The sequence below is a fragment of the Lynx rufus genome, unplaced genomic scaffold (assembly GCF_022079265.1).
Source record: "Lynx rufus isolate CCGP_SWC_20201006 ecotype Redwood Valley unplaced genomic scaffold, mLynRuf1.p SCAF_13, whole genome shotgun sequence".
NCBI classification, from domain to species: Eukaryota; Metazoa; Chordata; class Mammalia; order Carnivora; family Felidae; genus Lynx; species Lynx rufus.
In genome coordinates, this window is record NW_025814827.1 from 27015077 (window position 1) to 27028609 (window position 13533).

At 39.3% G+C, this 13533-nt stretch overlaps 1 protein-coding gene across 3 annotated transcripts in view; it reads right to left on the minus strand.

Moving 5' to 3' along the window:
• The window catches only part of SLC12A1 (solute carrier family 12 member 1), a 102057-nt gene that overhangs the window by 54564 nt on the left and 33960 nt on the right, over window positions 1-13533 (minus strand). For all 3 annotated transcript variants that reach the window (XM_047074463.1, XM_047074462.1, XM_047074464.1), the window contains exon 9: window positions 1235-1319. In XM_047074463.1, coding sequence (XP_046930419.1) covers window positions 1235-1319 — 85 coding nt within the window. The remainder of the gene's footprint in view (window positions 1-1234; window positions 1320-13533) is intronic.

Sequence of the window (13533 nt, forward strand, 5' to 3'; positions counted from 1 at the left end):
TTTAACTTAAGGTGATTTCAATGTCATTTAAAAATGTGTCAATTTTCTAAAGTATTGGAATAAAATCTCTTTACATGTAACTAAACTTGAAAATGCCACAGCAATATAGCTAACATTATCCATTTTCCTCAAATAAGAGACAGTGAGAGGAGCAAGAATCTAAGTTAACTGTTTTGCTTTTTTCTCCACAAACCAAAGTAAGATAAATGCAGTTCCCCAATTTCCTTTAAGTAGAGGACTACTGGGATGTGCCCTTCAGCAAAATGGTCATCCGGGCTTCTGCAGTGGGGAACTATATTCTGTGCAGTGCACAGAAAAGAGTTTTCTTCTCTGAATGTTCCACATTGCTTCCTCTCCTACTATGGTATAAGCATGAAGTGACCCCCAACCAGGAGGAGGTGTGGCTGCAGGCACCAGGTGGAATGAAAGTCAGCTTAGGAACAGCAGGTGTATTCACATATTTTCTGTTCACTGAGCAATGTGGGGGCTGGCCACCCACACTGCTGGCAGCTGGGTCTTGTTCTGATTTCCTGCCAACTAGTGACAGTGACATTTCCATATTAGGGACAGTTAGTGCAAGGAGGAGATACAGTCATCAATTCTAGATCTTTCATATTTTCCTAAGCCTTTTTGTTTTTGTCTTGTTTTGCTTTTGGCTTCTTCTCTCTGGCTGTTTCTCACCTCCCTCCCAAGACAAGGGAGGTGGGTGCTGGATGGGTGCAAAACATCTTTGGCAGGGGGGATTATCACCTAGAGTAGCTAAATTGGATTGTCTTTGTGTTCAGGCAGAATGACAATCTTATTAACTCTATCCTAGCCCTGACCCCGAGACACCTATATTATGGCTTAATGGCATTCAAACCCCTAGAGCATCCAGAGGGGAATAAAAATGTTGTCTTTATTTTTTTTTTTTTCAACGTTTATTTATTTTTGGGACAGAGAGAGACAGAGTATGAACGGGGGAGGGGCAGAGAGAGAGGGAGACACAGAATCGGAAACAGGCTCCAGGCTCTGAGCCATCAGCCCAGAGCCCGACGCGGGGCTCGAACTCATGGACCGCGAGATCGTGACCTGGCTGAAGTCGGACGCTTAACCGACTGCGCCACCCAGGCGCCCCAAAAATGTTGTCTTTAAAAAAAACTTTCTACTTATGATCCATTGAAAGCCCACTGGACATGAAAGGACTAGACTCCTTGTAATTCTGGAATTCTTACACCAAAGACATACAACTTACCTACACAAATAGCAACTCCTATGTAGGCAACAGTGGTGATGAAAATGGCCAGCATGGTTCCTCTGGGGATGGCATCTTGGGGATCCTTTGAAAAAATAATGTGGTGGGATGAAGAGACAACGTAATAAGAAACAAATGACTTGGGGTTATTACTATATTTCAAATTTTTCATCTACCCTTCCTGAGGCACATTGTAAAGAAAAGATCAAGCAAATGGCAAAATGGTGAGCTTGAGTTTTTTTCTGGAGGTGTTCACGTGTTCAGAGTGAATAAAGAAACCTCTAGATCTTTGTGCTGAATGAAAGAGATCGCTAACTGTCCAGGACAGAGTTTTTATAGAAAAGTAAACTAGTTAGATCACTCACTAATGCATCTCCCTCCCTTTTATCCCCTGGGAATTTCATGCAGATGTATCCGACCTTAAAGTATTAGGGGAAAGACCCCAAACACACCCCACACATTGATACACATCGAGAATATCCGTGTGTGTGTGTGTGTGTGTGTGTGTGTGTATTAGTTTTGTACCAAGCATAGGCTTGCTTAAAAAAAATAACTTTTAAGCAAAAAGGACGATGTACTAAATTCTCCAAACCCTCAAATTTCCCTTTTGGAATCTAGTTCAGGAATGACTGCAATGGGAGATATTTGATTTTCATAAGCAGGCATAAAGAAAGAGGCAAATTTAAGCTTATACCAGAAAATGGGCTTTTCTCTTGCTTATGAATGTATATAAATTCACTGAGCTGAGCTGACATCATATATAATATACCATTTTATATCCCATTTTGGGGGCTAAGTCATATCATAATCAATTTCCACACAGCATAACTTCTAAATAATTGAATTCAACTTAACAGGGATTATTAAATAGAGATTTTAATGTATTCATTGCTTATACAGGACAATGCCTGGCATATAGTAGGAGTCAATAAATATCGAATTGAAGGAGGCACAATCTCAGTAGATATTAGTTCCCCCACCAAAGGACCTGAGATTTATCAATACAAATAAGCAGTAAATGCAGCCAAAGTTTGAGATTTTTTTGTTTTTGTTTTTAACTTAAATCTGCTGATCAAATCCATCAGAGAGGGAAAAGAAAAAAAGGGGGGGGGCGCCTGGGTGCCTTAGTAGGTTAAGTGTTGACTTCTGCTCAGGTCATGATCTCACAGTCTGTAGGTTCGAGCCCCTGGTCGGGTTCTATGCTGACAGCTTGGAGCCTGGAGCCTGCTTCAGATTCTTGTCTCCCTCTCTCTGCCCCTCCCCCACTCATGCCCTCTCTCTCTCTCTCTCTCTCTCTCTCTCTCTCTCTGTGTCTCTCTCAAAAAATAAATAAACATTAAAAAAAAAACACAACTCATTAGAGAGGCCAAGTCATGGTAAATGTAAACCCAACCTCACAGATGGAAATAAAATATACAAACAAATTTTCCCCTAATGGGAGTATGCCAGTCCTATGGAGCCACTATGTGATCATTAATTCCTCCCCATTCTTTTAGGAATGTCTGCCCAGGGGAGTTAAGATGGTGGAGTAGTAAGGGACCCTGAGCTTGTCTCGTCCCTGAAATGCAGCTAGATCAGCATCAAACCATTTTGAACACCCAGGAAATTGATCTGAGAATTAATGCAACAACCCTGCATAATTGTTGCCAGTGAATTTGGCAGGTACACGGTGTGGAGAAGTGAATTGGGGGGGGAGAGAAAAGCTATAGAGCCACAGAGGGTAAGGATCCATTTTCATGGAGAAATGACAGAGAAAGAGAAAGGCAGAGAGTGAAGTGCATGGGGATCACACAAGAAAAGCACTCCCCCGAAAGTAACTGGAGAGAGAGAGAGAGAGGGAAAATACTCGCAGGGGATTGAACAAGAAATCTGTTCCTCAAAACCACTAAAGGAGAGAAAGGAGAGGGTTTCAATACCACCAAGATTCTATAAACAGTGGAGCTCAGAGTCTGAAGTTTCAAGCTCAGTGCCTGGCATTGCTTTGGTGAAAAAGTAGGGTGAATCCCCAGGAGCAGGCAGCATGGTCTGAAGGGTCACATGGGAAGAAGCAGTTTCCCTGATTGGATAGCATTTGGTAGAAGCCATATGGCCTCCCCACAGGCATAGGTCCCAACAGACCCCAGGGAGTGGCCACGTTTAATGATATTAGAACAAAGATGCCAGAGGACAGCAAAACCTGGTGCCAGTTGTATGTTGTGATTTGCCATAAACTCTGGGTGTCTGCCACTGCACGATAGCAGGAACATTCTCTGGGGCAAGCCAGCACCCGGCCATTGCTCAGTGAGATCCTCCCCCAGAGAGTCCTCCAGAAAACCATGGGAGTTTCTGAAGTGTGGGGTTTAGAAACACAGCCCCATTTGAGATAAAACTCTGGAGGGAAGTGCTACTTGGCAGGCAGGCAGCTTGGATGCAAACAGGGTAGAGGCAGGATGAGACAGAAGCTTGAGACAAAGGAGGATGCTTGATTGTGGGCTGGTTGAGGGCATGGTGTTCCTGCACCAGAGACTAAGGAGCTGAGTGAAGCCATTTTCACTTCTAGCGTGCACACATGTATCAACCTCAGTAAGCTAAGCAGCACCACTAAGTGCATAACAGAGCTACTACACCAAGCCCTGCCCACCTGAACCCTCCAGGCATATCCCCCAGAAGACCAACACAAATCCCTTCCACCTGTTTATTAATTTACGTACTATAGTGTGCTGCAAAGTTTCAGTTCTAGGGGAAACTGGATGTAACTTCATTTGAGTTTCATTTTGTTTGCTGGTTTGTTTATTTGTTTGTTTTATTTTTAATTTTTAACTTTTTTTCCTTTCTCTTTTCCCAAAGAAAAAATAAAGGAGTTCATAACCACCAAATCAGCCCCGCAAGAAATTTTAAGAGGGACTCTTTGAGTGGAGAAAAGACAAGACAAAACAAAAAAGACCAAAAGCAGCAAAGAATAGAAAGGACCAGAGAACATCACCAGAAACATCAAATGTACAGGCAACACAATGGCAATAAATTCATTAACTTTCAATAATCACTCTAAATGTAAATGGACTAAGTGATCCAATAAAAAGACGTAGGGTATCAGAATGGATAAAAAAAAAAATAAGACCCATCTATATGCTGCCTACATATAGACAAGAGACTCATTTTAGACCTAAAGACATCTACAGATTGAAAGTAAGAGGATGGAGAACCATCTATCATACTAATGGAGCTCAAAGGAAAACCAGAATAGCCATAGTTATATCAGACAAACTAGATTTTAAAACAAAGACTGGAATAAGAGATGAAAAAGGGCATTATATCATCATTAAGGGGTCTATCCACCAAGAAGATCTAACAATTATAAATATTTACGCACAAAACTTAAAGCACCCAAATATATAAATCAATTAATAACAAACATAAAGAAACTCATTGGTAACAATACCATCATAGTAGGGGACTTCAACACCCCACTAATAGTAATGGAAAGATCATCTAAGCAGAAAATCAACAAGGGAACAATGGCTTTGAATGACACACTGGAGCAGACGGACTTAACAGATATATTCAGAACATTTAATCCTAAACAGTAGAATACACATTCTTCTTGAGTTCACATGGAACATTCTCCAAAATAGATCACATACTGGGTCACAAATCAGCCCTCAACAAGTACAAAAATAGTGATATCATACTATGCATATTTTCAGACCACAATGCTATGAAACTTGAAATCAATAACAAGAAAAAAATTGTAAAGACCACAAACACTTGGAGATTAAAGAATATCCTACTAAAGAATGAATGGGTTAAACAACAATTTAAGAGGAAATTAAAAAGTACATGGAAGCCAATGAAAAGGAAAACATGACCATCTAAAACCTCTGGGATGCAGCAAAGGCAGTCATAAAAAGGAAGTATATAGCAATCCAGGGCTTCCTAAAGAAGGAAGAAAGGTCTCAAATACACAACATAACCTTACACCTTAAAAGCTAGAAAAAGAACATCAAAGACAGCCCACAACCAGCAGAAGAGGGAAATAATAAACATTAGAGCAGAAATCAATGATATCAAAATTAAAAGAAAAATAGTAGAACAGATCAACAAAACCAGGAGCTGGTTCTTTGAAACAATTAACAAAATTGATAAACCCTTAGCTAGATTTATCAAAAAGAAAAAGGAAAGAACCCAAGTAAATAAAATCATGAATGAAAGAGCAGAGGGGTGCCTGGGTGGTGTAGTTGTTTAAGCATCCAACTCTTGATCTCTGCTCGGGTCATAATCTCACAGTTTGTGAGTCTGAGCCTTATGTCAGGCTCTGCACTGATGATGTAGAGCCTGTTTGGGATGTCTCTCCTTCTCTTTTCCCCTCCTCTCTCTCTTTCTCTCTCTCAAAATAAATAAATAGGGGCGCCTGGGTGGCTCAGTCGGTTAAGCGGCCAACTTCGGCTCAGGTCATGATCTCACGGTCCGTGAGTTTGAGCCCCGCGTCAGGCTCTGTGCTGACAGCTCAGAGCCTGGAGCCTGTTTCGGATTCTGTGTCTCCCTCTCTCTGACCCTCCCCCATTCATGCTCTGTCTCTCTCTGTCTCAAAAATAAATAAACATTAAATAAATAAATAAATAAATAAATAAATAAATAAATAAATAAAATTTTAACAAAGAGAGATCACAACCAACACTGTAGAAATACAAACAAAAATAAGAGAACATTATGAGCAATTATATGCCAACAAACTGGGCAATCTGGAAGAAATGGACAAATTCCTAGACATATCCTACCAAAACTGAAACAGGAAGAAGTAAAAAATTTGAACAGACCCATAACCAGTAAAGAAATTGAATCAATAATCAAAAATCTCTGAATAAACAAGGGTCCCAGGCTGCATGGCTTTCCAGGCGCATTCTAACAAACACTTAAAGAAGAGTTAACACCTATTCTCTTGAAGCTATTTCACAAAATAGAAATGGAGGGAAAACTTTCAAAGTCATCTATGAGACCAGCATTGCCTCGATTCCAAAACCAGATAAAGACTCCAATAAAAAGGAGAACTACAGACCAATCTCCTTGATGAACATGTATGCAAAAATTCTCAAAAAGATACTAGCAAATGGAATCCAACAATACATTAAAAGCAGTAATCACCATGATCAAGTGGGGTTTATTCTTGAGCTTCAGGGGTGGTTCAACATCCACAAATCAATATATCACATTAATAAAAGAAAGGATGAGAACCACATGATCCTCTCAATAGATGCAAAAAAGCATTTGACAAAATACAGCATCCTTTCCTGATAAAAACCCTCAAAAAGTAGGGATAGAAGGAACATACCTCAAGATCATATATGAAAGATCTACAGCTAATATCATCCTTAATGGAGAAAAACTGAGAGCTTTCCCTCTAAGGTCAGGAACACAATAAGCATGTCTATACTCACCACTGTTGTACAACATAGTGTTGGAAGTCCTAGCCTCAACAATCAGACAACAAAAAGAAACAGAAGATATCAAAATTGGAAGGATTTGCTCTTTGCAGATGACATGATATTCTGTTTGGAAAACCCAAAAGACTCCACCAAAGAACTGCTAGAACTGATACATGAATTCAGAAAATTTATATCAAAGGATATAAAATCAACATATAGAAATCAGCTGCATTTCTATACACCAATAATGAAGCAGCAGAAAGAGAAATCAAGGAATTTATCCCATTTACAATTGTACCTAAACCATAAAATACCTAGGAATAAACCTAACCAAACAGGTACAAGATCTATACACTGAAAACTAAAGAAAGCTTATAAAAGAAACTGAAGAAAACACAAAGAAATGAAAAAACATTCCATGTTCATGGATCAGAAGAACATTGTTGAAATGTTGTTACTGTCCAAAGCAATCTACACATTCATTGCAATCCCTACCAAAATAACACCATCATTTTTCACAGAAGTAGAACAAACAATTCTAAAATTTGTATGGAACCAGGAAAGACCCCGGATAGTTAAAATCATGTTGCAAAAGAAAACCAAAACTGGAGGTACCACAATTCTGGACTTCAATCTGTATTCCAAAGCTGTAATCACCAAGGCAGTATGGTGCACATAGATCAATGGAACAGAATAGAGAACCCAGATTGGACCCATAAATGTATGGCCAACTAATCTTTGACAAAGCAAGAAAGAATATCCAATGGAAAAACAGGTCTTTTCAGCCAATGATGTTGGGAAAACTGGACAACAACATGTAGAAGAATGAGCCTGGACCACTTTCTTACACCATACACAAAAGTAAACTCAAAATAGATGAAAGACCCAAATGCGAGACAGGAAACCATCAAAATCCTAGAGGAGAAAACAAACAGCAACCTCTTTGACCTCAGCCACAGCAACTTCTTATTAGAAATGACTCTGGAGGCAAGGGAAACAAAAGCAAAAATAAACTGTTGGGATTTCATCAAGATAAAAAGCTTTTGCACAGTAAAGGAAACAATCGACAAAACTAAAAGGCAACCAACAGAATGGGAGAAGATATTTGGAATTGACATATCTGATTAATGGCTAGTATCAAAAATCTATAACGAATTTATCAAACTCAACACCAAAAAACAAATATTCCAGTGAAGAAATGAACAGAAGACATGAATAGACACTTTTCCAAAGAAGACATCCAGATGGCTAACAGACACATGAAAAGATGCTCAGCATCACTCATCATCAGGGAAATACCAATCAAAACAATATTGAGATACCACCTTGCACCAGTCAGAGTGACTAAAATTAACAATTCAGGAAACAACAGATGTTGGCGAGGATAAGAGAAAGGGGAACACTTTTGCATTATTGTTGGGAATGCAAACTGGTGCAGCCACTCTGGAAAACAGTATAGAGGTTCCTAAAAAATTTTAAATGGGCTACCCTATGACCCAGAAATTGCACCATGAGGTATTTATCCAAAGATACAAAAATGCTGATTCAAAGGGGCACATGCACCCCAATGTTTATAATAGCACTATCAACAATAGCCAAATTATGGAAAGAGCCCAAATGTCCATCAATTGACAAATGGATAAAGAAGATGTGGTACATATATATATACAATGGAGTATTACTCAGCAATCAAAAAGAATGAAATCTTGCCATTTGCAACAATGCGGATGGAACCAGAATGTATTATGCTAAGCAAAATAAGTCAGTCAGAGAATGATAAATATAATGATTTCACTCATATGTATAATTTAAGAAACAAAAGAGATAAACATAGGGAAAGGGAAGGAAAAATAAGATAAAAACAGAGAGGGAGACAAACCATAAGAGACTTGAATATACAGAAAAAACTGAGGGTTGCTGTAGGGAAGATGGGTGGGGGGGGATGTACTAAATGGGTGATGGGTGTTACCATCACTTGTTGGTATTTGCTGGGATGAGCACAGGTTGTTATATGTAAGTGATGAATCACTAAATTCTACTCCTAAAACCATTATTACACTATATGTTAACTAACTTACATTTAAATAAAATTTAAAAATAAAAAATAAAAAAAGGAGTATCTGCCCATAGAGTTGGTTCTGCTACATGTATACCCAGCCTTCTCCTTCCGAACTATTATCTCCAAAAGTGATTTCAGCTAATAGATCCAGTTGAGCAACACATCAAAAGAAAAATACAATTGTGGTTGAAATGGGTCCCTCTCAATCTCCCAATTCATGCTATATTTCAAGTTTTATTTTATAGATTAACTATTTCTTATGATCTGAGTGGAATGCAAAGATTAAGTGAATAAAGGCAATATTAATTTAAGTGGGAATAAAGAAATATATGTAAGGATAAAAGGTGTGGCAATAAAAGGCAGTTGTGTACCTAAAACATGAAAACTTTGTTCTTATGTAGAACGATCTGCTACAAACTGTGAAATTACTTACTTAGAATATACATGAGAGTCAGACTGGACCCAGTATAAACAAGGATGTCAGTATCTTAATAATCATATATTCACATTGTCTGCTCTGGCTCCCTTTCTCCTAGACAGGGACCGGGACTTTGATAAATTCTTAGTTTTTACTTTAAATGTTAGTTTCCATCTCCCCAGCAGTTACCTAAAAATCGAACCTTCTTTAACCTTTTTTAAATTAAATATTATATATATTTTTTCTTAAGATAGAATACACAGCAATCCATTAGACTGCTGCTTTTGGAGTGTCAACCACATCCTAATCTTGCATCTCTGAAACCACATCTTAACTGTCTTGATTAGATTTGGGTACCCCCCAAATCTTCTCCTAGGAACATATTTACAGATTATGCATTAGTGAGTTAACAAATGGAAAGTTCAGGGTGGGAACTTTGTAGCATTCCCTTAGGTCAACACTTGTTGACTGTCACTGGCAGCCTGAAGTGCCATCCTGTGAAGGATTCTGAGGCTGTGAACAGAGGTAACATCTTGCATATCCCTATAGTGTGTAAATAATACATGCTTACTAATCTGAAATAAATCTATTATGTTGTGATATTTCTGATTTCACTCAGAGAAATACAGGCCACTCTGGCTTTTGGTCATGTTAATTATTATTTCTCAAAGTGTTCTCCTTTCTAGATCTTCATGACCCCATTCTCTATTGAGTTCTCTTACCTCTTAGATAGCTCTTTCCCTTTTTCTTCATGGACTCCTTTTCTACCATTAATATTTTGAGGGTCCCTGGGCACTGTCTTGGTTCTTCTCTCTCTTCTCTTTGCACAGACCTGGATGAACTCATCCACACCATGGCTCCCAGTCCTGTCCAAGATCCTTTCCAGAGCTCCAGACTCATGAATCTAGTAACCCACTAGACGTGTCCACTCTGATGTCCTTTTGCTATTGCAACCTCAATGGCCAAATCTGAGCTTCTTTTTCCTCATCAATTACAGCATGGAATCAATCAGTAGGTTGCACCCAGTATTCAAAGAATACCATAGAATAGAACTGATGTGACAATATCAGAAGATACCATTATTAATAAAGAACTGTTTGGAGAAAATTTATATGTGTGCACTTGATTTGATGTATAATGTTTTCTGCCTGAAGATCATAGTAGAAAACACTCTTTCCATTTCCTCTCCTAACCCTAACAAAAGCTAACCTCTTTGATCCATTCCCCCTGCCATGGTCTTAATTTAGACTCATGCCATCTCTTGTCCAGAGCTGTAATATCTTTTAACTGGTCTTCCTGACTCCAGTCTCCCTACCTATCACCCCCTACCCTTTATTCCATCCTTACAAGCTGCTAGAAGGCTCTCTCTAAAACACGTTACTCCCTGACCTATGTTCATTAGTGTCTCTAGCTAGTTTTGGGATAATACACAAACTCCCTTTTCTGTAGTCTAAAGAATCTCTGAGTTCTATTTAATAGTATATAGTCATGTATGTGTTGAAAGTTAAGCTTAATTGCAAAATCACCAAATATTTTTATGCAGAAAGAAAGCAACTTTTTACAATACTATGACCACAAATGCCCTGAAAATCATGACAGGACATCCTCTGCAGATATATTCTAGTTCTTTGCTTACTCCCAAGGTGTCAGGACACACAGCAGATCCTTTATAAATATGTTTATTAAAGTGTTGCTAAAACTATTTTACTTGCATACTGTACCCCACATAAAAACTAATTTTCGGGGCGCCTGGGTGGCGCAGTCGGTTAAGCGTCCGACTTCAGCCAGGTCACGATCTCACGGTCCGTGAGTTCGAGCCCCGCATCAGGCTCTGGGCTGATGGCTCAGAGCCTGGAGCCTGTTTCAGATTGTGTCTCCCTCTCTCTCTGCCCCTCCCCCGTTCATGCTCTGTCTCTCTCTGTCCCAAAAATAAATAAACGTTGAAAAAAAAAATTAAAAAAACAAAAAAAACCAAAAAAAAACTAATTTTCATCAGCAGCATCTTTCTCTGTGCCTTTCTCTATTCCATTCCATCTACTCCAAATGTCCCTCTCTTCTTTGTTCTGTAGATGAGCCCCTATCTGTCCCTTGAAATTTGGATTGAATGTCCCCCTCCTCTGAAACCCTTCCCTTACTGTTTCAGGGACAGGAAATAACTGTCAATATAAAAAAAACAATCTGATTTAAAATGGGTAGTTGATCTGAATAGACATTTCTCAACAGAAGACATACAGATGGCCTTCAGACATATGAAAAGATGCTCAACATCACTCAGCATCAGGGAAATGTAAATCAAAACCACAATGAGGGGAGGGGCCAAGATGGCAGAACAGCATGTAAGTTTTTTTTTTTTGCGTCTCCCATCCACAAAATACAGCCAGATCAACACTAAACCGTCCTGCACACCTAGAAAACTGATTTGACGATTAACACAACAATCTGTACAACCTGAACCACAGAACTCAGCAGGTACCCGGCACAGAGAAGTGAACTGCGGGGGAGAGAAAACACACTGAGGGCAGGGAACTGTTTTTGCTTGCAGAGAGAGGACAGAGACCAGGACGGGGAGAGTTCAGGAAATCACCCCCCCCCCCGCAAAAGCAACCAGAGAGAAAGTGGAAAAGTGGAAACAGCCAAAGGGACCAATCAAAAAAGGGAGAAGGGAGAAAGGAGAAAGGACAGGGTTTAAATTCCATTAAGACTCTATAAACAGTGTGAGCACAGAGTCTGAAACTCCATAGTTCAATACCTGGCGGTGCTCTGGTGGGAAGGGGGAAAACCCAGGAGCAGAGTGAGCTCCAGGGGTCCTTGGGACACACCCCCTGCTTGGAGGACATTTGGTAGAGGCAAAGACCTGAGAGAAGAACCACATTGGCTGGTACTGGAACAAGGAAATTAAAGGTGAAGATTGGTGCCAGATGTGTGTTGTGACTTACCATAATCCTTGAAACGTTGCTGCTAGATGATTGCATGAGCTTTTTCTAAGTTGGGCTGGCACCCAGCTGCAGTTTCTGGGCATCGGCAGCAGTGCTATCCCTGGAATGTTCCTGGGTGTGGCCAGCACCAGTCATTGCTTGGTGAGACCCTCCCCCAGAGGATCTGAGCGGGTCAAAGCCACAGTCTCTCAGAAGTGAGGGGTTGGGAAACACAGCCACATCTGAGATAAAACCTGGGAGGGAGGTGCCTCCTGGCAACCTAATGGTTTGGTTACGGACAGTGTAAAAGCAGGGAGTGGATGGAAGCCAGAGACAAAGGACAGGTGGGGAGAACAGAGTTCCAGTACTAGAGACTGGGTAGCTGGGTGACGCCATTTTCACCCCTCCCACGCATGTACATACACTCCTACAAGCACCAAAACAATCCACCCCAGTAAGCTAAGCAGTGCCGTCTAGTGGAGAATGGACCCATTACACTAAGCCTGCCCAACTGGGCCAACGTCACTATAGGAACATAAGTCTCTCCACCTGCTTAGTTTACAACTATAAAGTCCTTCATAGTTTGACTTCTAGGGGAAAATGATGTAATTTCAATCATATTTTAGTATGTTTGCTGATCCATCTATTTCTTTTCTTTTTCTTGAATATAGAAAGAGAAAAAAATTATTTTTACTTTCAATTTTTATTAAAAATATTTTTGTTTAATTTTTTCTACTATATTATTTAATTTTTGTAAATTTTTCAAATTTTATTTTACTTCCATCATTTCATTTTATTCTATTTCATTGTATACCTTTTTTCAAATTTTCAAACGTTTTCCTTTTTTTTTGTTCCCTTTTTTTCTAATCTAGCAAGCTCCTTTCATCAACCAGACCAAAACAAACCTAGGATTTAGCATCATTTATTTTATTTTGTGAGTGTGTGCTGTTTTTAATTTTTTATTTTAATTTTTTTTACCTTATTAATTCCTTTTCTTCCTTCAAAATGATGAAATGAAGGAATTCAGCCCAAAATAAACAGCATGAAGAAATGACAGCCAAGGACTTAATCCACACAGATACAAGCAATATGTCTGTTCCAGAATTTAGAATCATGATAATAAGAATACTAGCTGGGTTTGAAAATAGATTAGAATCCCCTTCTGTGGAGATAAAAGAAGCAAAATGTAGTCAGGATGAAATAAAAAATGCTATACCTGAGCTGTAATCTCTAATGGATGATACAACGGCAAGGATGGATAAGGCAGAGCAGCAAATCAACGATATACAGGACAAACTTATGGACAATACTGAAGCAGAAAAAAAGAGGGAGCCTAAGGCAAAAGAGCATGATTTAACAATTAGAGAAATCAGTGACTCATTAAAAAAGGAACATTGGAATCATAGGGGTCCCAAAGACAAAGAGAGAGAAAAAGGGGTAGAAGGGTTATGTGAGCAAATCATGAAAGAATACTTTCCTAACGTGGGGAAAGACACAGACATCAAAGT